The sequence below is a fragment of the Pipistrellus hanaki genome (assembly GCF_964339955.1).
Source record: "Pipistrellus hanaki genome assembly, chromosome: 10".
Classification (NCBI taxonomy): Eukaryota; Metazoa; Chordata; class Mammalia; order Chiroptera; family Vespertilionidae; genus Pipistrellus; species Pipistrellus hanaki.
The window spans coordinates 59,806,301-59,831,538 of NC_140512.1; the positions used below are offsets into that span (position 1 = coordinate 59,806,301).

The 25,238-nt window shown below is 40.0% G+C and overlaps 1 protein-coding gene and 1 pseudogene across 2 annotated transcripts in view; one reads left to right on the forward strand and one right to left on the reverse strand.

Moving 5' to 3' along the window:
* Nucleotides 1-240: 240 nt before the first annotated feature.
* SLC13A1 (solute carrier family 13 member 1) overlaps nt 241-25,238 on the forward strand; it is a 77,724-nt gene continuing 52,726 nt past the window's right edge. The window contains exons 1-2 of the mRNA XM_084897674.1: nt 241-385; nt 14,272-14,400. Coding sequence (XP_084753800.1) covers nt 287-385; nt 14,272-14,400 — 228 coding nt within the window. The 5' untranslated portion in view covers nt 241-286. The remainder of the gene's footprint in view (nt 386-14,271; nt 14,401-25,238) is intronic.
* LOC311629305 (protein N-terminal asparagine amidohydrolase-like) lies at nt 17,951-22,304 on the reverse strand (annotated as a pseudogene). The gene is made up of 2 exons: nt 22,293-22,304; nt 17,951-18,722 (listed from the first exon to the last, which is right to left on the reverse strand). The product of its transcript is annotated as a protein N-terminal asparagine amidohydrolase-like (transcript).

Sequence of the window (25,238 nt, forward strand, 5' to 3'; positions counted from 1 at the left end):
GTTAATGTAAATATAGACAACAGGGAAAGAACAGGGTTTTTTTTTTTAACCTTTCAAAAGTCATACCGGCAAATGATTCTTGATTTCTTGTCAACATTCTTGGGCTTATCACTCCATGTTTATTGTGTCAGTAAAACAATAAAGATCGAGATTTAATTTTAACTCACACTGGTCAGTCTAGGGCAGAAAGTGAAGATGATGAGCTGGAGAAATATTAATCCAGGCTGGTTATTTAACTGCAGCCTCATTTTGAGAAGAGCACTGTCCAAGGCACCCACTCCGCACCATGAAACTCCCTAGTTACATTGTGATTTATGGCCGGCTACTCCTCATAGTTTCCAGTCTACTGTTTTTCCTGCCCCTGCCTCTCATCCTCCGCACCAAGGTAAGTGGACCTGGGAAACAGGCTGACCGGTTTCCTGATGTAGACACTGCCCTTCTCCGTGGGTCCAGATTTAATTCCATTGGGGCATCCTTGTAAGCATTTTTCTGTTTCCTTTAAGTGTCATCAGTCTATGAAGTCCCAAATGATAAACTCAGGGCATTTTTAACCCCTTAGTAAAATGATTTGAATCAGCAGATGTTTAGTGAGCACTGTCTCTGTGCCAGGCAGGATGGATGTCACTTGCTGGTAGAAGGACAGGCCCCCCCGCCCCCCCCCACCCCCAGGCTCTCTGCTTTAAGTCCCACATTGATCACTTGCAAGCTCTGTGACCTGGGCAAATTGCTTAACCTCTCAGTGCTTGTTTTCTTTTTTTTCTTTATTTTGTTTTTGTTTGTTTTTAATCTTTGTTGTTCAGATTATTACAGAGGTCCCTCTTTTTCCCCCCATAGCTCCCCTCCACCTGGTTCCCACCTCACCCCAGGCCCTCGCCACCCCACTGTCCGTGTCCATAGGCACGGAATACATACATATAAGATTTGCGAACTGTCATGCCGCTGATTCTATTACACTCACCAGCTTATTCTGTTCATCATATTTTTTATTCATTTGATTTTTTGGTTCACTTGTTGATAGATATGTATTTGTTGTCACTTTGTTGTTCATAATTTTTTATCTTTACCTTTTTCTTCCTCTTCTTAACCGTTCAGCGTTTTATGTAATACTGGTTTGGTGGTGATGAACTCCTTTAGCTTTTTCTTGCCTGTGAAGCTCTTTATCTGACCTTCTCTATCTTAAGACTGGGAGAGTAATAGGCTTGTTGCGGGAATTAAGTGAGTGATGAATGCGGTAAGTGGGGTGGAGTGGGTCCCTAGATGTGATGACTCCACAGCAGGTGCAGTTCCCCTATGATGCCTTTTCTCTGAGTGGAGGAAAGCAAGTATTCATCAGGGTGATACCATTTTGCACTACAAGGGGATCCCTGTAATTGCAGTACTACGGGTCCTCCAGCCTCCCTCCCAGAAGCTGGTCACCAATCTGGGAATTTCTATGGGAAATTCATGTGAGCCAAGGTCTCTTCTACTGGCAAAGCTGGCAAAGGGACTGGCCTCTGCCACCCACAGCTGCCGCTTTTCTGCTGCCAGGGGCAACCCCCCAGCGGCAGCCTCTCCCTGCACTGAGGCCTCCAGGTCCCCTGTGCAGGACGGGAAGAATTCCCCACCCCTTTTGGTCAAACATTGTGCTGAGGCCCCAGGTTCTTACAGAATTGCTAGTGAAAACAGCAGGCAGTCAAACTGATTTTGGTGGGGTTGGTTTTGTTTTGCAAATTCTGTGTGAATTCTCCTCCCCTCTCCTCCCTATTGCTCCCACTGCTGCTACTTCTGAGCACTCCTTTAGGAGTCTGGCAACCACTAGATGACAAATTTGAGTCTCAGACATAGTGCTCTAAAGGGAATGCCCTCCTCCAACCCTCTTGGATGATTGTTACTCTATCTGGCAGGCATGATGGTTTCTCTTCCCCAATCCCCTGGCCCTGAAGTCCCTGCACCTCGCTGGAACCAGCACATCCTGGTTCCTACTGGACCCCTGCTCTGGTGTCATATTTTTCACCACTGAGTTAGTCTCAGTGGTGAAAATAAAAAGTTGCTTTACAGCAGTGAAAATAAAAAATTAGACCAGTTAAGACAAACTTAGGCTAGGATTGCACATCATCTATGCTGCTTCTTTCATATATAAACCCAGGACATTTTGATTATCTTCCATAATTTTTAGATAAAATGAATATGGACTCTTTCAAAGAGAAAACAAGTAGGTAATAAAAAGCAACGATATCAGTGCATGATTCATTAACTGGAAAGTGTATTCTAAGAAATGCAGTCATTGATTTCCCCCCCCCCCCCCCCAAGGTGCTGTGATAAGAGTACATTGGGCCAATGGGGAAACCTTGGGCCTGGCTATTTAATGAACTCTGTTACCTTTCTTTTCCCTTTAGTCAACTCCTCTGTTAAAACTCAAGTCATGCTGATGAGAGGTTTATTTTGCTTGTACAATAACATGATTTCATTTTTTTGGCTACTCATAGCCAAATGCATAGCCAATCATTTAATCAACTGTCAATTAGATTCAAAGATATTAACTGTTGTTTACAATGAAAGCAAAACTTTATTTTCAGAGACTGTGGGCCTTTGTGTAAAATCTAAGTAGAGGCTTACTTTGACATAGATACAAATCAATGTATTATACCTTCCTGGTTACCAAACTGGAGAACCCTACGCTTCTAAACTCACAGTAACAGAACAAATAATGATTCAAGCAAAGCAAAAAGTCAATTTTGCTTTATGTAAACATAATACATGATCTAGAGCTAACAAACAATGAGTTATTGACTGATTTTCTTTTTAAGTTTCCAACTGGTGATTTAATTATTTGTATGGACTGACCTTAACCCTTAATTCCATCTCAAGTCAAAATGTGGCACCCATGATGAGAGACCTTCCTTGGTTTTTCAATGTAATGTTCAAAGGAAAAAGAAGGGATTCACCCAGGAGAGCTTGCTTCTGTTCCAGGAATTCTGTCAGCTAAATTATCTTATTTTTCATTATGAACACTAAGACAATCATCCATGTTCTGTCATTCTCACTTTACACTTGAGAACAATGATGCTCAAAGGCATGCCGCTCAACATGGGCCACATGGATATTGTGGAAACTGGATTTGATCTTGGGTTCTGTCAGAACTTCTAATTGATGCTTTAAAGGGGGTTTTCATTGGTCTTGTCTATGTTTTTGAAGATTTACCTTTCATTTTGAAAAGTTACATAAAGTGTGGCTTGATAATCATCTATCAACAACTCAGGCATTTCTCTTCATAATGATGCTTTACGCGGGTCAAACCACAGAAGCAACTCCTCAGTTGAACTCATGCTACTTAATGTCCTCAAGATAGATAATTGCAGTGAGTCTAATCACTGGGGGTGGGCCTCGTTAACCAGAAGAGAGGTTCAGCTCTAATAAAGAACATGAGGCATTTATTTTAGCAAAAACGGTTGCGATGGGGAGCGGCAGACTCAGCTAGCAACTCAAACTGTGCTCTGGAGAGAACAAAATGTAACTCTTTCATGCAAGTAAGTGAAGGGTTGTTGACTAGATGAACAGGAATTGGTTAGTTTCAATATGTAAACAAGATAGATGAAAATCGCAGGAGAGTTAGAGTCCGGGTGTGTCCAGACAACAGTTCTTGGTCCACAAGCTTGTGACTCAGCCTTGAGCTAAGTTTAGCGATAGGTTTATCAACTTAATAGCAGTTCTGAGAATTGAGGCACAAGCTGTTGTTGCCATTGCTGGCCACCGAGGCTGCCTGAGCCTCAGCCTGGCCCTCGCAGCAACAGCCACTATCTTCTGTGGTTTTGTCTGGAAGGAGGACCGGAAGACATCTGGTCTAATTAGCATGTTAGATATGAGAATGAAGCAGCAGTGGGTCTTCTTATATGTGTCATTTGATGAGTGTCCCAGAGTCCCAGCTCTACAAGCTGGTCATGTCAGCTTGTCACATTGTGTGCCCCTTCCCTTTCATATCTAATACTCACCATGAGTCATGTCGTTAGGCTGGCATCTTAGTATCCTTCATGTGGAAGAGACTTTAGAACTGTGTTTCAGTTTTTATAGAAATGACAGTTGAGAGCAAAGTTGAGAGCTTATGCTCACACCAGAAGCCTTGTGGGCATAAGTTAAACAGAAGCAAAAATTTGATCTTTACAAGTTGCAGTTGGCTTATACTTATCAGTTTGGTTTCCTGTCCAGTTCATTCTGTTTATAACTAGTCCACAAAATACTATGATATGTCTTAATATTTGGCAAGAATAGCATTAAGAATGGCCCAGCTCCTGAGACCCTTGTCCTAACATTTACAATCAATGTCTGTCAGACTTTAGAGTCAGTGATTGCAACCACAACTGAATATCTAGATCTTTATATCTCTTACCATGGTAATAAGTATATTCCTAATACATTAGTGTAAACGTTTCTTTAATATTGTAATCCTATGTTCTTATCACTTAACACCGAATCATCACTAATGTCATTTTAAAATTTTATTATTTTTTAAAATAGATTTTTATTCATTTCAGAGAGGAAGGGAGATGGAGAGAGAAATAGAAATATCAATGATGAGAGAGTCTCATTGACTGGCTGCCTCCTACACACCTCACACTGAGGATCAAGCCCATAACCTGAGCATGTGTCCTGACCAGGAATCGAACCACAACCTCCTGGTGAATAGGTTGATGCTCAACCACTGAACCACACTGGCTGGGCTATGCCTTCCTTTTAATTGTTACATGGATATCAAGGTTCTTTCCCAATTAGTAGTTACTAATCAGTAAAATCAGCCTATAATGTATTTGCTATTTATGTAAATATTTGAATGAAGTTAATAATTGCACTGAATTTTCTCATTTTGGAGAGGAAATTTCTTAAACATTCCTAGATAAAAACATTTTTAGCTCTGACCAGTTGGCTCAGTGTATAGAGTGTTGGCCTACACACTTAAGGGTCCCAGGTTTGATTCTGGTCAAGAGCATGTACCTTGGTTGCTGGCACATATCCAGTAGGGAGTGTGCAGGGCAGCTAATCAATGTTTCTAACTCTCTATCTTTCTCCCTTCCTCTCTCTAAAAAAAATCAATAAAATATAAAAACAAAAACCTTTTTAAACTGGCTGAGGCTACATCTATAGTTCCAGAGATATTCTCTGTGCAGCACTGTTCTTTTGTGACTATTCCTAACATCTTGTTCATTTTTACTCTTCACAGCACTTTGTGCTATTTCCTTATTTATTTGTCCAGTTCTTGGCTTTTCTTTCTATTTCCATAATGAAACAAAAAGATAAAAAGAGAAAGCTAGGTTTGAGGAGATATAAGAGGAGAAAACAGAATAGCATTTTTGTTTGTTTGTTTGTTTGTTTGTTTGTAGAGTGCATTTCCTCCTGCTATGTCTCCATCTATCTAGTTTATCCATTAATTAGGACCCCTATTTGAGATGAGACAGGGAAACAGCCACACAGCTATTGAGCATTCCCCAATTGACTAGTTGTAAAAACAAGACCAGATGTCAGTTTTCTTCAGGTATTTCTGGATTTCTCTAGGAAATATTTTATTCCAAGAGAGACTTAAAAAAAGAAGAGAATGGGCGAGCCAACACAGCAGGGCTTTAATGCCTGCCAAAGACTCAAGGAAGAAGCCCAAACATCACCCCTCAGCACTAAACCCAGACAACTCACCTAACAAACTTATTCACCAGAGGGCACGAGTTGAAGAGGGAAGAAATTCAGCTTTAACAGCCAGCTCTATTTCATTATTGTTTCTTTCACAGTAGATTCATTGTATACCACTTGAATTTCAAAATTAGAATATAAATTATAATAAAAGAAATGAAACATCATGAGAGACTTATGGTGCTGAATCTAAATAAACGAAACAGATGGGAGAAATATACTGCTTGTAAAGAACTGTAAACTTTGAAAGAATAAAGGACCTATTTAGATGTCTGACATAGAAAATTGAAAATGTGTGGGAGAGGATTTAAATAAACTACAAGTAGAAGAGGGAGGGGACAAATTCCAAGGAAACATAAAGAATATTTAAAGGAACAAATCAAATAATTAAACATTTTAATAGGAATAAATGATGTCATTTTAAATGTGGCTTTAAAATATTACAGGGATGTAAGATAAAGAATGCTATAAACTCTAAGAGAGTGAATACTTTAGACACAGAGCATCAAAACCATGGCAAGAAAAAAAGAGAAAGTAGAGCTCATGCTACAAGTAATGTGGTAGATGAGTAAAACCAGAAAGTAAAATTTGATATATTTTTATCTCATGAATGTATTATGAGAACTTGCTTAGCCCAAACTGTTGTGCTTAGTGAACTGTGGGGTCTAAGCAGAAGTTTAAATTAATGTTAATGCTTTTAAGCAGCTTGTACAATTGCTGAAAGGTCAATATATACTGTGGTAAATGTTTATCACACATAAGGTTGTGTACAAGCACAGATCATTTGTGCCATGAATGGGTAATCAATGTGTGGCTAAACCTCCAACAGTCCCACTTGTCCGTGACCTGCTGCTCCTATTTTCTTTGCCTCAGAGCATCTGCCACCCTTCCCCCGATTCTTTGGCCTGAAACCTGCGTGTCATCTCAGATGCTTCAGATGTTCCTGGGCATCCATCACAGTCTGCTTTGCCTCTTACGTCCGCCCCCATCCCAATCTGCTTCCACAGCTTCATTCCAGTTGGCACTGCTTTCCTGGGGCTGACGTCATCTCTTTCTCTCATGGACCACTTTTACACTCTGCCCCCTGAAGTCTTCAGCACTATTTTAAAAATGCCAACCTGGTCCTATAATTACCACCCCCCTCATATCACACTTTGCAGGGGCTCTCTTTTGCATACAGGGGAAAATATTTAAACCAAACATGTATACACTGATGGAGCTTTAAGATTTTGCCATTTGTTTTATCCTAACAATCCTCCCCAAAGCCCCAGTGCCTCCCTCCCATTCACATTCCCCACATTAGCGATATTTCCCCATCCGCAGTGCCCAGAATACCCACGATGAGTGCCTCTGTCTTTGCACATCCTGTGCCTCTTCCTGGAATACCCTTTCCTCTTGCCCTGTTCTTGGGAAAGGCAGCGCAGGCTGGTCTACAAGCCGAGTCTCATCCTCTGTGTTCTCATTGCATCATGGATACATTGGCCTTTAGAGTATATATTCCATTTGGCCTTTATCCTTGCTTTCCATCTGGACTGTCAAAACCTAAAGAACATGGAACACATTTAATTTATTTCCTTTAGCATCTAACACATGCCTGTCACATGGTAAATAGCTGATAATTCTGATAAATTGATGATCTTTCATGACAGAAGGAGGTGGAAAATAAAGCCAGGTCTTGTAGGAAAGATAGGATGCAGGAGAAAGAATAAAAGGAAGGAACTTCAAACAGAGAGAGAAGAGTTACTAACGGACAGACAAGAACGTTGGTGGAAAAGGAGGGTGTCTCTTCCACAAGCTCTTCCTGTCCTTCCATAACACCCACTGATACTTACTTTGGTAACAGTAATCAATGTGAATGCCTCATAACAACCCTTAGAAATAGTCAACATTTTCACCCCCATTTTATAGACGAGCAGGGACTCAAAGAGGTTAAGACATTTGCCCAATGTCACACGGTTTCTAAAGGGAGCAGGAGAATTTAAGGACAAGTCTGTCTGACTCCCAAAGTCATCCTGACATTGCTTCTCTATATCAGATCTTTCAAAGCTTGTGCCTGGATTACCTTTCTCCATCTTTCCTGCATTTGCAAAGACAAGAGTGTGCATTGAGCTGAGCCTTCTTCCTCTGCCCAGATTCAGAGCAGCCACAATTCATGACTTACCAATAGGGAAGCCAGGAGATAAGCCATGTTTGTTTAAACTGCTGAGATGGAGGGAGTTGTGTACAGTGTAACCTCAATTGTCCTGATTTATCTGGCATATTCTGAATAAGCTCCCCCAGTGATGCGGTCATGCTATCCCTGGCCCATTTCCTCATCAGGAAAATGAATAGGACTCTTCTAAGAGTTTTGAATGTTAGCTGTGTGGATCATCTGCCCCAAATTTACCTGAGGTACTTGCTTAAAACCATAACCTCTGGGTATGAAGTGCAGGATACTGCTCACTTAACAGACTCACATGTTTCTGAAGCAGTTAATCTACACATTTCATTTCAATCAGACTCTAATGCAGTGGTTCTCAACCTTTCTAATGCTGCGACCCTTTAATACAGTTCCTCGTGTTGTGGTGACCCCCAACCATAAAATTATTTTCGTTGCTACTTCATAACTGTAATTTTGCTACTGTTAATGAATCATAATGTAAATATCTATGTTTTCCGTTGGCCTTAGGCGACCCTGCTAGCGGTTCTCAACCTGTGGATCGCAACTATAGAGCCATCGGAAAACACAGATATTTACATAATGATTCATAACAGTAGCAAAATTACAGTTATGAAGTAGCAACAAAAATAATTTTATAAGTTGGTTCCATGGTGTAATGGTTAGCACTCTGGACTCTGAAAATAATTTTATGGTTGGGGGTCACCATAAAATGGGGACTCTATTAAAAGGTCGCGGCATTAGAAAGGTTGAGAACCACTGCTCTAATGCATAGTCAGGTTGAAGAACTAAATGATCTCTATGGCTATTCCAGTTCCACTGTGTGCACGGGGAGTAAAGACAGTACATCTCTATTGCTAACTGTGGAGATTAAATGAAAAGGAGTTAAAATTTTCCCGGTAATTGGCACAATGAAGCCACCAGTTGTCTTTCCCTGATCTCCATTTGGCCTAAAAATGAACAAGAAGTGCTAGTTAGTTTTTCTTTGTAGTTTAGTTTCATCTTACTCTTCAGCCCTCTTTCCACTATATAATTCGAGTCATTTCAAGCTTAGGTACATGGATTAGGTCTTGAGGAATCACGGTATTAGTGGCAGGTGTATCATAAACCATGCAAAGTCCTTACAGGCTCTGTCAAATAATAAGAGTGTTTTTCTCGTGGCATTCACATTTAGAATGCATGATTTCTCTCATTTCTTAATTGTGTTGTGTTCTCTTTAAAAAAAAAAAATCAGTTGCAGTGAGTGAGGCCTGTGATTGGTCCTGCTTTTCTCAAGCTGTGCTGAGAGATCATATCCACACCTATTATTTCATCAGGCAAATTACTATCTAATATCAGTCAGTATGTCATTAAAAATGGAAGGAAGGATGCAAAAAATCCCATATTTTAAAGCTCATTCTATATTTTGGTCCATCTGGAGTTATAATTTAAAATGGAACCAAGGTGATTTTTAAGTATAATCAGTTAAGATAACGTGACAGTCAGAACTTGGTGGTGGTGGGTAGGGGAGGGGCAGAATTTATCCAAATTGCCGAGTCATAGGTACATTCCACCGGTGCAGCAAGTGCCCTGGCTTCCTGTAGTTGAGGTGGTTAGGACCGGATATGACCATGATATAGTTAAATGAGGCCTAGGTAAGAGGAAGAATGTCAACTATGGAAAATTAGCTTATACAGGTAAAATTTTTAGTTCTAATTCTAGTGCATTGGCAAGAGAGGTGTGAGGTCCAGGAATAGTGTATCTATCTATCTATCTATCTATCAAGATATCTGGTGCCAGCCAAAACTGGTTTGGCTCAGTGGATAGAACGTCAGCCTGTGAACTGAAAGGTCACAGGTTTGATTCCGGTCAAGGGCATATACCTTGGTTGCAGGCACATCCTGGGTGGGGATGTGCAGGAGGCAGCTGGTCAATGTTTCTCTATCATCGATGTTTCTAACTCTCTATATCTCTCCCTTCCTCTCTGTAAAACATCAATAAAATATATTAAAAATATCTATATCTATATCTATCTATCTATCTGGTGCCAGACAATTAGGAGATAGAATGAAAAAAAAGAGCAAGGAAAAGCAAAGAGGTACCTATGGTAATTAACTTTATTCCTAGGACAGTGACTGTTTTATACAGAGACCAAGATGTATAATAAAAACATTGTAGCACAAATATAGAGAAGAAATACTCATTCATTTGTTAAATATTATTGAGAACTTACTACATGTCAGGCACTGTTTTAAGTGCTGGGAATGGGGGAATAAATGAAATAAGGTATGCTCTCATGGAATTTATGCTAGGATTGGACCCCAACTCTACTATAATCTAGCAATGTGATAATTAATCCTTAGTTCAAAATGAAATTTGGTAGAGACTAAATAAATCATGTGGAACATCAAGTATAGTTCCTGGCATATAGTAGGTATCATAAATGTTATTTTTCCTTTACTTAATCATATAGGAAAAAAAGTTTTGTTTTACTTGATACATATCTTCACCTTTTAAATAAGTGAATAGCTTAATTCAATAATAAATAGCTTTTCTGTCTGTAAAGGCTATGATCAGACAGTCTAGACAAAGGTTAAACAATTAGAACCCTTTCCCACACACATACCTAAACTCATTTCTCCTCTTTAAATACAAAGCAAATACATATTTCTACATATCAGAATGGGTCAGAAAAGCAAACAAGTGGAGTGAAGTTGAGAAACTGTGGTCTCAAGTGCGCCCAGATAAGCCAGGGGTCAGAGCCAGGTCATCGTCTGTTGTGTAAAGGGTTGCTTATCAGAAGGAACACCTGTACAACACGGGTAAATGGAATTTATGCTAGGATTGGACCCCAACTCTCCGGAAACTGGGACAGATGGTCACCCCCTCACCCCCCAACCAGAGGGGGATAATCCTGTTATCCTCCTTTTCTAGATTGTGAGCTTCCTTAAATATGGAAAAAAATGGGGTGTTTCCCAAAAGTTCCTGGAAGGTTGCTATCAGAAATAATGCAGATACTTTGCCTTAGCCAGGGGCACAATGAAGGATAGGCAAGTTTTCAAAACAGGTTCTGCATCTAGGGATTCAGCTTGGGCGGGAGGGCACTACCTGAGAGCAAGTTTCTGTTTGAAACTTGAGCACAGAGTGAAAGATCAAATAGAAGATCCAGAAGAGGAAGTAAGCCATGCTTCTCAAACTTTGACCTATATCAGAGTCACCTCGGGAACTTGCTGATGCTGCTGGTCCATGGGCCACAGAGAAATGCAAATGAGCAACCCAAGTGTTGCTTCTGAGATGGTGAAGCAAGATTTTTGAGGCAGGGAAGGTGGGCAGCATTTTTTCTTATTGGAGATTTTACTCAAATGCTGATAAAGGCCAAGCATGTAAGAGAATGTGTGAAATGGAGTTGTGGTATTGTACAAAGCTGAAAACTACACAGCAGGCTCGGGTAAGCTTTTTTCGAGTCTGGAGAATTGCTGACATGGAAGAACCTCATCCCAATGTTACCAACTTTTTTAATTTTTCAAGAGAAGCCAGAAATTCATATTCAATATTTAATATGAAATCTGCTGGTTTTTTAACTCCTGACTCAAATTAAATACACACACACCATTGTGAGTTGTATATTTTATTTTCTTCCTAGACTTGGCCATCAGCCTGCAACTGCTTCATCTGAGTCACTGGGTCACAGAGCTTAGGAGTCCAAAATAGGGTCATAGGTAGTTGTAGCTGGTACTTAGGACATCTAGGAACTTGCTGGTACGACTGTATGGTTGAATATTATGGACTAGAGTTCAGTAAGAGGGTGCATGATGAGACCAGAGATAGGCACACAGATGTCAAGAAGATATGTAAAGAAGACTTTAAAAATAGAGAGTTAATGTCAGGAAGTAATGGGGTAAGTCTTATTGTAATTAGACTGAAGGTGACCTTGAATGGGGATTTTGAATTGTTTTCAAGTAACTACTGAAAATCACTGGCTTGATTGTCTTAAATAAAGGCTCGGACTGCTAAAATATGAAAGTGTTAGCTGGGCAAGCTAATAATTTAATATAGGAAGTTTTGCTTTTATTCTGGCTTCAAAGTTGCCCTATCTGAGCAGAATGTCACTGTCTAGAAGAAGTAAATCTGTGTTGAAATGAAATTTTATCTCTCATGGCAAGAGTTATGTGTGGTGAACAGAATTAGCAACATTCCCCCCCGCCCCACCTCCCTCCCTTCCATTTTTCTTTCCTCCCTCCCTCCCTCCCTTCCTCCCTCACTCCCTCCCTCCCTCCCTCTTTCCCTTCCTCCCTCCCTCCCTTTCTTTCTTCCTTCCTTCCTTTTTCTTCCTTCCTTCTTTCCTTCCTTCCTTCCTTCCTTCTTTCCTTTTTTAGTTTTTTACTATTAGAATTCCCTGATGGATTTGTACTCTAGATAGTTGTCAGGTCAGGGTGACCAGCCTCTTAATCTAGTTTTATGCAAAGGAATGACAAAATCAAAGTGGATTCTTGAAAGATGATCTGGTTTTGGAACAGCTTTGCCTGCAGTGGGACAAGTGGGGTCAAGGCTGAGGGGCAGATTTGAGAGGTAAAATGATGGGGAGATAGAGGACAAAGAGACTGGTTGGTTGTGCCTAAAGAGAAAGATAGTAGAAGGGCCCCATTTGTCTTTGAAATCTAAGTTCTTAATACCTTTCTATGATAGAAAAAAAGTCATCAGGAGGAGCTTCGGGGTTATTCATGTTAGTTCCAAGGAAAATACTGGCCTGGTCTTTCTCCTACATTGACATTTAAAATTAAGCTGGTATTCACAAATTCTCTCCAAAGAAGTTAGGAAAATTCAGTCAAGGCTCAGCTTTGTTTTATTATTTGTTTGAGATTATAGAGGCAGACTTTGTATAAAATTGTCAACATCAAAAACCTTTGTTCATTCTTTCTTCTTAAAAAATTTTATTCTTTCTTATATTTATTGTTTGTTAACAATAAATATAAAATACTAGAGGCTCGGTGCAAAAATTCATTCACCAGTGAGTGCCTTGGCCTGGCATACGGGGATTGAGCAGAAACTGGCTCTCTGACATCCCCTGAGGGGTCCTGGATTTTGAGGGGGTGGGGGGTTTCTTGGGTGACACACCCTGGACTTGGGCTCCCTCCTCTCTGGTTCCTTCACTCAAGAACCACAGTTGCCAAATCACTGCAGCTCAGCAGCTCCTGGGTTGAGTGTCTGTCTTCTGTGATCAGTGTGTGTCATAGTTACAGATTGGATGGTTGCTTAGGCTTTTATATATATAGATAGCCCTAGCCAGTGTGGCTCAGTTGATTGGAGCATCACCTTATACACCAAAAGGTGGTAGGCACCCATATCTAGGTTGCAGTTTAATTCCTGGTCCAGATGCATGTGGGAGACACCAATCAATGTTTTAGTGTTTCTCAAATTGATGGTTTTGATTTTTGTTTCTCCTTCCCTTCCTCTCTCTAAAAATCAATGATTTTTTTTTAAAATGATGTAATTCTGGATTATTAAAGATTGCTTAGAAAGCCACTAAATTTGCAGGGATCCTGGGTAAATAAATGCCAAGCTCAGGGAACTCACCCTGAAGTAGGTGAATCAGAGGGCAGCAGAGCTAGAAATTGTATTGCCCTGGGAAAACCGTAAGTAAAAGATTTCATTAAACTCAGATAGTTTTTGTAAAATTTTTTCAAATTTAGTTCAGAATTTGCAGAGATTAAGTAGTGTGAGAGCAACACATTAATCTTTATTAATCCCTTAGTATGTTCTGGATAATTTCTTATGAAAATTATTCATGTGTGCCAAATATAATGATGAATGTCAACCATTTCTTACCAATGCCCCAAAATGGAAACCCACAGTTTTTTACCCAGCAAATTGACAGATTTATTAAGATTTGCAACCCTGTTGAGTCTCCCTGTGTCTCCTAAGGAGCTCAGCTGTCTTTCTAAAAAGCAAGACAGAAGGTTCTTCACCTCCAGGTTCATATCACTTAGGAGCTAATTCAGTCTCATCCATGCCATGCAAAAATGTTCTCCCTTTTAGCAGAAGGGAAGGAAGGTGGGTGTGCATGGATCCCAAACAACAAGGCACCAAGGAATGCAACTAAAAGGCAGCGGTGTCCTGCCCCAGGGGCAAGGCAGTAACTTGCCATTCCTGCACTCCAGAAGAACTGGAAGTGCATTTCATCAGCCCAATAGGTGAGCATTAGCAGCCACACACACTGATATGAGCACAGAAAGTTAACTACATGCTTTGAAGGAAATGTGAAGGAGACTTAATGGATGAGGATTTTTAAATGTCTCTTTTTCATGTGTATTTAATTTTTGCTTTTGGAACTCCCAAGAAGGACAGTTTACCCCCAACTCAAAGTGCAGAGGCCTCAGAGTTTCCTCCTTCTCTGTGACATGGCTCCATTCAGCAAATGTGGTTGTGATTTGAACTATGATTTCCCAGCCCCACCATTTCATGTTGTGTTTTGCTATTTCCAGGAAGCAGAATGTGCCTACGTACTCTTTGTTGTTGCCATATTTTGGCTTACAGAAGCAGTGCCCCTGTCGGTGACAGCTTTGCTGCCTGGCCTAATGTTCCCATTGTTTGGAATCATGTCCTCTAAGGAGGTAAGTGGATTTAAGTTCTCTTGCAAATGTTTGCCGTGTTTAGATTGCTTGTTTTACGCTAATATTTTCACTGAGAAAACTGATATTTATTGGCAGCAATAATCTTGTGAATAATACTTCCAAGTACTTTGGCCTGGTAGCTCAGTTGGTTAGAGTGTCATCTTGATAAGCCAAGGTTGTGGGTTTGATCTCCAGATACAAGAACCAAAGAATGTATAAATACGTGGAACAACTAACTGTCTCTCTCTCTCTCTCTTTCTCTCTCTCTCTCTCTCTCTCTCTCTCTTTCTCCCATAAAAATTAAGAAAAAGATAATGTGTCTATGTAAGTCCTCCAAAGGTCCAGTTGTTTCTCTTCTCTAGAACTCTGCATGTGTGTCCACCTTCATGTGGACCAAAACCAAACACGGGCGACAGCTCCTTGGGCTGTGCATGTCATTGGGAGAAAAGTGTGCCCCTTCTCCCCTAGCTGACACGTAGCCTGGAGCTTCTCTCCCAGCAAAAGGGCCAGTGCTCTCACAGCCCGCAGAAGCTTTGTGCATTCAGCTGCATTCCATCTCACACAGAGTTGGAAAGCAATTTTTGTTTTTTAATGAAGAAAAAGCTTCCCTGTTTTCTTTTCCAGAAACCTGACATTTAGAAAGATAAAACCAAATTAACTTTTACGTGTCTTTCTATTTTGTTCTTGCTGAGAGGAGTTTATTCATGCTGAGAGGTGCCTCTTACCTTTATATAATCTAAAGGTATCCATCTGAAGAAAATGAATTCAGTTTCTTATTAAAACCATGAAATGCATTGAAACCTGAATGTCTGTTTCCACACGGTCTGCAGCCACCCAGCACACAATGGCCCAAACACAGCCAAAACATTCTCAGGAAAAAATGTCAAGTTCAAGATGCCAGAATTTATCACCTTTGGACTTCTTTCTTCTGCCAGGGTTCAATATTACTAGTACTATCATGAGACCCATCTGTTTTATAATGGAGCTAGAGATTTTTTTAACTAACCCATAATAAAGACTTTTTTTTTTTAAATTTTTTTTTGTTGTTATTGTTTGTCCTCCCACCTCCTTCCAGCCCTCAACCCCCTTGGAGAAGCTATTATTCCTTTTCTTATTTTCATATTGCTCCTTCCTATTTTGGATTTTTTTTTCCATTTCTGATCCTTCTCCTCTTTTCTTACTACATTTCCTTCTCTCTTGTAATCTTCACTCATATTTTTCTAGGCACCATTGATTTGGAAGAGTGTAGCTGGGGCTGTACTTTAGCTTCTCTCACCCCCAGGCTGAAGATTTGCTGCCTCACAGAACCTAGGAGCAATAAACGAAGACATTTCTCAAAGGCTCCGACCCGTTACTACCCTGTTTTCCCGAAAATAAGACAGTGTCTTATATTAATTTTTGCTCCCAAAGATGCGCTAGGTCTTATTTTCAGGGGATGTCTTATTTTTCCATGAAGAAGAATAAGGTACACATTTATTGTTAAATGAAAATAAAGGAAATTTATTACCTGTATATGATACAGTAGTAAGTAGTTGTCAACACAAACCAGACAAACTGTGAATCCTACAGTATCAAGAATTTACTCATTTATTCAATGACAATCATGTCATCATCTTCTGGATGACATCATCATAACAATCCAATTCCTGAATTTCCTGGTGAATTTCTTGTGACTGCATTTCTTTCAGAATCAGTGGACCAAATCTCTCATGTTTAGCAATAGCATTCTGAGACAGAGCCTAGGGGGGGCCTTATTTTCAGGGGGATGCCTTATATTTCACTCAGAAGGAAACCTGTAAGTAGGTCTTATTTTCGGAGGATGTCTTATTTTCGGGGAAACACGGTAGTCTATGGCTCTCAATAAAGGCAATGGACAAAGAAGGGGTTGACAAATCCTCAAAAACCAGGTGTCAGATGAGTAAGCCCTGTCTTGCTGGCTTGTGTGGTCCCACTGCCAGAGATAAAGTTTAACAGTCACATATTTGTCACTTAGGACTTAATAATAATCAGACTGACTAAATTAACATTTTACCAGAGACTTATGTAGAAGCAAGATTTACTGGAATCATGGGGCATGTCTGTGGCAAGCAGGCTGGAGGGAGACAGAAGGAAAAGGGGGCCTCGGAAGTCCTGGCTTTGGGGGGACTGCCAAAGAAGTAGCTCTGGCCCTTTTCAGTATGTGGAGGCCCCACAAGAGGCAGCAACATTCCCGGCACTAATGGCAGTTGCCTTACACAAGCTGCTGATAGCTGTCCAAGAGCCCTTTACCCCGCAAGTGCCTGTCTCATGCTAATTGAACAGCCACTGAATCTTAGACTCGGGAGCTGTCTGAGTCATTCTACCCTGGGCAGGGATTCCCCACTATAAAGTCCTTTACAGATGAGATCACTCAGGAAGTACTAACAGGCTTCCTCCGTGTGGGCTTAGAATCCCTAAGGAGGAGCCCGTGGCATTTTTGAATCATTTTAACACTCTAGTGACTCAGCTTTATTGAGCCCAAGTCTGAAACTCAGTCGCTCTGACTCTTGAAACGTTTCTCTTGCAGCTAAGATTCCACCAATGAACTCATCTTTCTTTCACATGATAGTGCTGCTTGGATTTTTTTAAATTAATTTCTTTATTGATTAAGGTACCACATATTCGTCCTCAACTCTCCATTCTAATCCTCCCCCCTCCCCCCACTCATGCCCCACACCCCTATTGTCCTTGACCACTTAGGATCATATGTGTGCACATAAGTCCTTTGGTTGATCTCTCCCAGCTATCCCCACCCTCCCTTTGAGGTCCAACAGTCTGACCCATGGCTCCTTATCTCTGGGTCTGTTCTTGTTCATCAGTCTATGTTGTTCACCATCTCCCCCAGATGAGTGAGATCATGTCCTACTGGAAATATACCTATAAGAATCAAAACTGAGACAAGCAATAATCGTTATGCTGAAAGGCATATGAATCAGTCTGTAGTGAGCTTCTTTCTGGGCCACCAGTTCTTTGGATTTGAAAATAAATCTCTTAAGGAAAATAAATCTCTTTGGAGGTCCAAATAAGTCTTTGGACCTCCAGCTTCTATGGTTTTCAGATCTCAGCACCTTTCCTCAACCAACTACCTCCAACTCCATTGCCACCACCACCTTTTCTCTTGGCTAAACTACCTCTGGCTTATCAATGACTCTTAAGGATTAAATAGTTAAAAACGCAAAGTCTGTCACATAGTAAGCACTCAATATAGGTCAGTCAATAATAGTAGTATTGTTTGTACACTGACAAAAGTAAACACTATAGATCACTCTAGAAACATACTTTTTATTTTCCTTTGGCAAAATAAGATTTTATATTTTGAGTCATTTAAAAGACACCAAGACTCAGTAGATGTAGTTCCCATAACACATTCTGTCCAACCCCTACCAGTTGTCTTTGTCATTTCCCAAAGTTGTTTTCTTTGGCAATTCCTAGTTTTAGTTTGCTGGAGAAAATATATTTTCCTTTTTGTTTGTTTATTTGTTTGCAGTGTAGAGCTTTATTTTCTAGGAAATAGCGTGTTTGTGAAAAAAAATCAGGTAGATCTACTATGTCCAACAACGTGGGGGCAAGGGGGTCAGCAGAGGTGAAATGGAAAGGTTCTCTAGTATTTGTTGCAACCAGAAATCCACATGTAGAAACGGCATCCAGGAATAAAGGCGTGTGTGAAGTTGCTCTGTCTTTGCATCGTAGAAACCAAAGCTGGCGCCTCTGGCAGCTCCTCCGGACTGCAATCTTGGAAGGAGACTCTATGAATTTCTGCAGATTCTGTGTTGACAGCAAGGCCATAAATCACTGGGAAGTGGTTTTCATTTTCTTCCAAGTCATTTAATTCCGCCACATACAATGTCATTAAGTGAATGTGATCTTCTTGTCTGTCAAATTCACTAAGAAGTTGATGAGTACATTTTCGTGACAACTGCCCATTGTCCATAGAGCCTCCTATGAGGGTTCCACACTGAGAGCGATTGGGAAAGGATTTTATGGAGTTCATGACCAAGGGGCCTTAGTTTGGGTGTAGGTGCCACCACAGTGTATCAAGCAGGTAGCCCATTAGCTGTGTGCCTCGGGACTACAATGTGACAAGTGGTGGCATCATCAGAGCCAGGAGTGGGGATGGAGCCATCCTTTGAGGTGGTCACGGCCAGCTCTCCTTGATGAACATACAGAAGGCCCTGGGGTCCCACTTGGTGAACAGACTTACCTCCGAGCAGTCTGGCTCTTTCCTCCAGAAGTGGGTGGGCTCGGATGATGGTCCCTCCCCGCCCCTCAACAGGTAGCTCCCCACACGGGCTGCCCGGTCCCCTCTAGAAGCATTCTGATTGTTGCAAAGCTAAAGTGAGTTTATCATCTCCCTTCTGGTATTTAAGCTCAAATTCATTTTAAACTTTATGTGACTTTTCACCTGGTAACCTTAACTGGAGCTTGAAACAAATCAAAGTCCTTATAACTTTTAAGTTTTTTTTTTTTTTTTTAGTCTTGTGATCCTCTGTCCACACAGGGCAATGGCCTTTTTCTCAAAAGTAGCTGACCTAAGCTACAAGGAAAGGGCTAGAGATTCAGTCAGAAGACCTGAGCTGAACACATGATATTCCTAATAATTACTTGCATGATCCTTATCATGTCTTTTAATAATGCTTTTTCCCCCCTCCATCGGTAAATGGGGAATGATAATGCCACACAATTCAAGGGTTATAACAATCAACTCAAATAATACATCTGAAACAGTCGTGCAAACTAAGTATCAAATATTCTTATGCATTTTAATATTCACACTTAAAGTTTGTTTAATAGTGTGAAACTGTCATTCCAGCCTATTGCAGCATTTTGGAATCTCATCTGTCATTGAAGAGAATAATATTTCTTTACTATCTTTATCCAAGTTCAGAGCCCTACACATGTCTTTGTTTGGCCACCACAGTTTTAACATTATTTATCAAGCCAGTGCTAAATACCTATATCTTATTTTTTGTTAGAGGTGGGCTCTGTGCCCTGGTTCTTGTCTTATTTGTAAGAAGGAATTCAAATGAGAGACAGTACCAAAATAGCAAAGCATGTGAGAGTTTATTTGCAATTAAAGGAAATATACTCAGATATAATCCAAGTATATGGAAGCTTAGCTGACAGAAGCCAAACCAAATGCCCCACTTGTTTGGGTTTTGTAATTTTATACTGTGGAGTTTACAAACAACAACAACAACAACAACAACAAAAGAACAACAAACCCAAACCTCCTCAGGTTTCAAGGCTGCCCCACCCAGATGTTAAGCTGTTATACCACATCTTGGAGAAGGTTTCAAGTCTCCCCCTTTCTCACTCTTGGGTCTGCTCACTCTTGGTTAATTCTTGTTTGTCACATCTCCCAAGTCTTCCCTTTGATCTTAGTTATCTTTCCCTGCTCATACCTATCAAACTACCCACTCCAACATTACTGAGCACATTGTTGTATGAAGAGCATCAACAAGTATTGAATTCTCTTATCATTGAATAAATTTGAAATGCTAAATATGTAAAACACATTTATATATAAATTTAAATATATAGATATAAAGATACAAATGTACTATAAAATGTCATATATTTACTCAGTCATTTAATAAATATTTATGTGCTAGGACTCTGCCAGACACTTTAGAATATATCAATAAATAAAAACAGACAAAATGTCCCTGTCTTCCTAGGAATAAAGAGATAGCAAACAATATACCTTAAAGAATAGGTAAATTCCTTATTGAGTTAGGAGGTAATTGGTGCTATAAAAAAGTGCAACAGAAGAATGAGGTCAGGTTTCAGTTTTAAATAAAATTATTAATGAGGTGTCCATACTTGAATGAAGATTTACAGAAGATGAAGGAGTTAGCCATTTGGGTATTTGGGGAACAGCCATCACTGAAGGGGAAATATCCCGTGCAAAGACCTTAACGCAGGTATATATCTGCAGTGTGATTGGAGCAGAGTGAATGAAGGAGGGAATGGTAGAAATGTCAAGGAGATAATGAGAAGAGGAACTGGACTCTGGTAGGCCAAAATAGGCCACGATAACGTTTGTTTTCTAAAATATATCTTTATTGATTTCAGAGAGGCAGGGAGAGGAAGAGCAAGATGGAAATATCAATATTCAGAGAGAATCATTGTTTGGTTGACTCCCGCATGCCCCCTACTGGGGGGTCGAGCCCACAACCTGGCATGTGTCCTAGACCAAAATCAAACCTGATACCCTTCAGTCTGCAGGCCGAAGCTCTATCCACTGAGCAAAACTGGCTAGGGTGGCCACAATAAGGTTCTAACTGTGAATGAAGTTAGACCCTCTAAAGAGCCTCGAAGGGTGATATGATCAATTTGACTTTTATTTTAAAAGAATAACATGGGCTTCTGTGTTGAGAACAAGGTTGTAGGGTTTTTGTGGGTTTTTTTTTGCTATAATATAGGTGACAGGCCATGGTAGTTCAGACCAGGAATAGTAATAGGGATGTTGAATATATTATATCTATTTTTAATTATATATTTTATTAGTAATTTCCTGAATGATTTGATATGGCACAAGAAAGAAAAAAAAAAGGGGGGGGGGGTAGGTTCATCACAGCTTTTTTTTTTTTTTTTTTTAAATCCTTACCAGAGGATATTTTTCCATTGATTTTTAGAGAGAGTAGAAGAGAGGGGGCAAGACAGAGAGAAATATCAATGTGAGAGAAACACATTGATTGATTACCTCCTGTAGGAGCCCCGACCAGGTCCTGGGCTGGAGAGGAACCTACAACCAAGATATGTGCCCTAGACAGGAATCAAACCTGGGAGCCTTTGGTCCACAGGCTGACACTCAATCCATTGAGCCAAACTGGCTAGGGCTCTCACAGCTTTTAATCAGCCAGCTGGAAAAAAGGAGTTGCTACCAATTGGAATGAAGACTACGAGCAAAGTGGGCTTGTTGCAGGAGAGAGACTGACACCTGGAGCTCACTGTTGGACGCTAAGTTTGAAAGACCTATTTTATATCCAAGTGAAGGTGTTCAGCAAGCAGTTAGACACAAATGAGTCCAGAGTTCATGAGACAGCTGAGTTGGAAATATAGATTTGCTATTCAGCAGCCCTAAGATTTGAAGACATCATTTAGAGACCAAGTGAAGATAGAAAAGCAAAGAGGACCAAGAACTAAGCTCTGGAGAACTAAGAGGTTGGTGATAAAAGAAATTGCTAGCAAAGAAGACTGAGAATGAAAGGTTATTGAGATAGAAGGGACACCATGAGATTGTGGGGTTTAGAAATGCAAGTGAAGGAAATGTTTTAAGAATGAGGCAATGATCCAAAGTGTCAAATGCTCTAATAGGTCAATTAATGTGAAAACTGGAAATTGACCATTGGATTTAGCACCACAATATAAGTAAATATTCTTTTAAGTATATTATTAAAATACTAGGGGCCCAGTGCATGAATTCATGCACCTTGAAAGGAATTGTGGGCCACAAGGCTGTGGGTCTCAGCCCATCCTCCAGGATCCTGCCTAGCCCCTCCTGCCATGGCCCCCCTCCATTGTTTTCCAGCAGGGGTGCGGAGTGATTTGGCCTGGCACCAGCAGTGGGTGTGAGTCGCAGCTGCTGCCCTGATCATCCCTCAGGAGCAGGGGGAGGTGGAGAACCCCTCAGGGGTGATCAGGGTGGGCAGCTGCTGCTCGAATCCAGTAATGGTGCTGAGTGATTGGGACTGGTGCTGGGCACTGGCTGCGGGTGCAAGCGGGGCCAGTGCAGGCAGCAGGTGTGAGCACCAGGTGGGACTTCAGCATGCAGGAGCAAAGAATTTCAGTAACATCAGAGGCTCCCCCCTTCCCCTCCTCACCTCCTGACAGTGACTGGTACCCCAACTTAGTCTGGCATCCCCACTCACCTGCTCCACCATCCTGCTGGGGCCAATGCCCACTGTGTTCTGCACACGCCCCCTGGTGGTCAGCTCATGTCATAGCGAACGATTGTTCAGTTGTTCCAATTAGCCTTTTATTATATAGGATAAGCTTTATAATCATACACATTAGAAGTGACAAAGTATCCCCCAAAATTTATTTTAATTCACAAACCTGATGTGAAGTATTATTTTACTTTCATGGGTAAGTATATTGGCTTGTAGAAGTTTGCTAAACTGATATAAATTACATAGCTAAGACAGAACCCAGGTGCTCTGATCACAAAAGCTCATGTTTCTTGATGAAATCCCATTTGAAACAAATATAACTACCTTGATGTTGCAAATGGATTTCAAGTTTTATTAGGTATCTGATTTGACATACCAACTTTGCCTTGAAAATAGTTATATTTATCAACATCATTTACAAACTGATATCACCTTCTTGTATTACCTTCTATACAAGTAGACTATAAACATGGCTAAAGTTCTTCATATATCCTAACTCTGATGAAAAACAAACAATGGAAAATGGAATGCAAAAATTCCTTCTTAGGTTTAACAACTAATTTTATTTAGACAATTGGGCTGAAGGCCATAATTTATTTACATATTCTATTATGAGATTGACAAACCATAAATCTGAGGGATATAGCCAGCCTGCAACCCAGTTTTTAAGATAAAAAGTTTTGTTGGAAACACACACAGCTATGGTCACTCATTTATGTATTATCTTTGGCTACTTTTGTGCACAAAGATAAGTTGAAATAATACTTATTATAGAAATTATAAGGCTCACAAAGTCTAAACTATTTATTAATTCTTTATAGAAAAAGCCTGTCAAGTTCTAGTATAATCTAAAGATATTATAAAAAGCATATCTCATGGTCCTGGACCTCTTTCTGTGTTTAATTAGTTACTAATAATAGCTTGCTTCTATGTGTTCCTTTGTGTTTTAAAAAGAATCTTGCCTTTTTCCTCTCATTTAAGTACAGAGTATTGTTGAGATAGGATCAGTGGGGCTTAATTCAACGAGCAAAACTTCAAAGAGATAAGAGTAGAGGAAAGCTCAAATGTCTATCTTACAATTATCAAATCAAGTATCAGATCCTGTAAAATTTTCCAAATTCCCTTACGAAAAAGTGGTCACTTACTCTTTGAAACTTCAACCATACCTTGATGATGTAGCTCTCATGTACCTGTGATTCATTGTCATGCTCTTTGTTAACTTATTTTTCCTCCTTTAACACCCTGTAAACTCTTTTGAGTTTAGACTTATTAATTCAATACCTGTTGAGTGACAATACATGGCCAGGCATGTGTTAAGTCCATAAATACAATGACCAATAAGACACATCTGTGGCTTCAAAATGTATCTAGTTGAATGAAATAAAGAAATGATCTCTATACAGATTAAGATGTACTATAACAAAAGAATGTACCATCAGACCAAATCGGGGGTGGTCAATCTTTGCAGATTTGATATCTGAGTTCATTCATGAAGGAAGGTAAAGGATAACCAAGGTGAGAGTAAGGATCCTTCCAGTTAAATGACAAGAGAGTGCTACAGCATTTTTATGTTTGTGAACTGCATAATAGAGGAGTTGGCGGAGCACTGGAAGACTAAGCAGAACAGATGAGATGGAACTAAATAATAAAGAGTCTTTAAGTCATATTGAAAGATTAGGTTTGATCTTAAAAGACGTGGGGTCCTCTGAAGAAGTATAGGAAGGACAATAATGTGATCAGATTCACACTTTAGAAAAGTGACTATGACAATGGCAATGAGTGAATTAGACAAGGAAAGATTATGCAGAAACCAAGTAAGAAATGTCAAGGAACTTAATGAAGGTAGGAATGTGACAAACTTAAAAGATTTGAAGAAACTAGAAATAATAGAGTTTGGTGACTAATACACACATATTGAAAGTGAAAAGGGAATCGTGGCTGGCCCTTAGGTTTCTGATTTGAGGAACAGAATAGATGAAAGTTTCAATCACCACAAAAAGAGGAATGTTGAGTTTTTAGATATTTGTGGAAAATTCAAATGGGAATGTTGGATACACCAGTCTGGAACTCAGACTTATCTGTCTGGATATAAACATTTTACTCTTCAGAATTCATTCAATAAATATGTATTGAATGCCTATTATGTGCCAGGCATTATTTTAGTCACATTGAGATATAAATTGAAATCATAAGATTCAATCATTAGGTGTATAAAACAAGAAGAATGCAGACAGAATATCAACATTTAAGAAAAGGGCAGGGGGGAGATAATAGATCAACCGAAGGACTTGTGACATGCATATAAGTACAACCAATGGACATAAAACTCTGGGGAGGGAGGGTATATGTGGGAGGGAGGGAGGGGGGCAAAAAAAAATCAATAAAATAAAATAAAATAAAATAAAATAAAATAAAAAGAAAAGGGCAGAAGCCCTGACCGGTTTGGCTCCGTGGATAGAGTGTCGGCGTGCAGACTCAGGGGTCCCAGGTTCAATTCTGGTCAAGGGCATGTACCTTGGTTGTGGGCACATCCCCAGTGGGGAGTGTGCAGGAAACAGCTCATTGATGTTTCTTTCTCATCGATGCTTCTAACTCTCTGTCCCTCTCTCTTCCTCTCTGTAAAAAGATCAATAAAATATATTTAAAAACAAGAAAAAGAAAAGAGCACAAGAAGGTAATTTTCTAAGAAGGCCAAGAAGAAAAATTTGTAGAGTCAGGGTTAGGACCAGGGACAAAATAAATAAATAAATAAATAAATAAACAAACAAATAAATAAATAAATAAATAAGGTTCATAAGTTTGGAAGCACTACATAGTAGATTAATAAATTGAAAGAATACTTATACCAAGATAACAGTTAAGGGAGTGAGTTAGGAGGATAGCATTTTGGGAACAGAGTGTAGATAATTGGAACTTAGGAGCTCA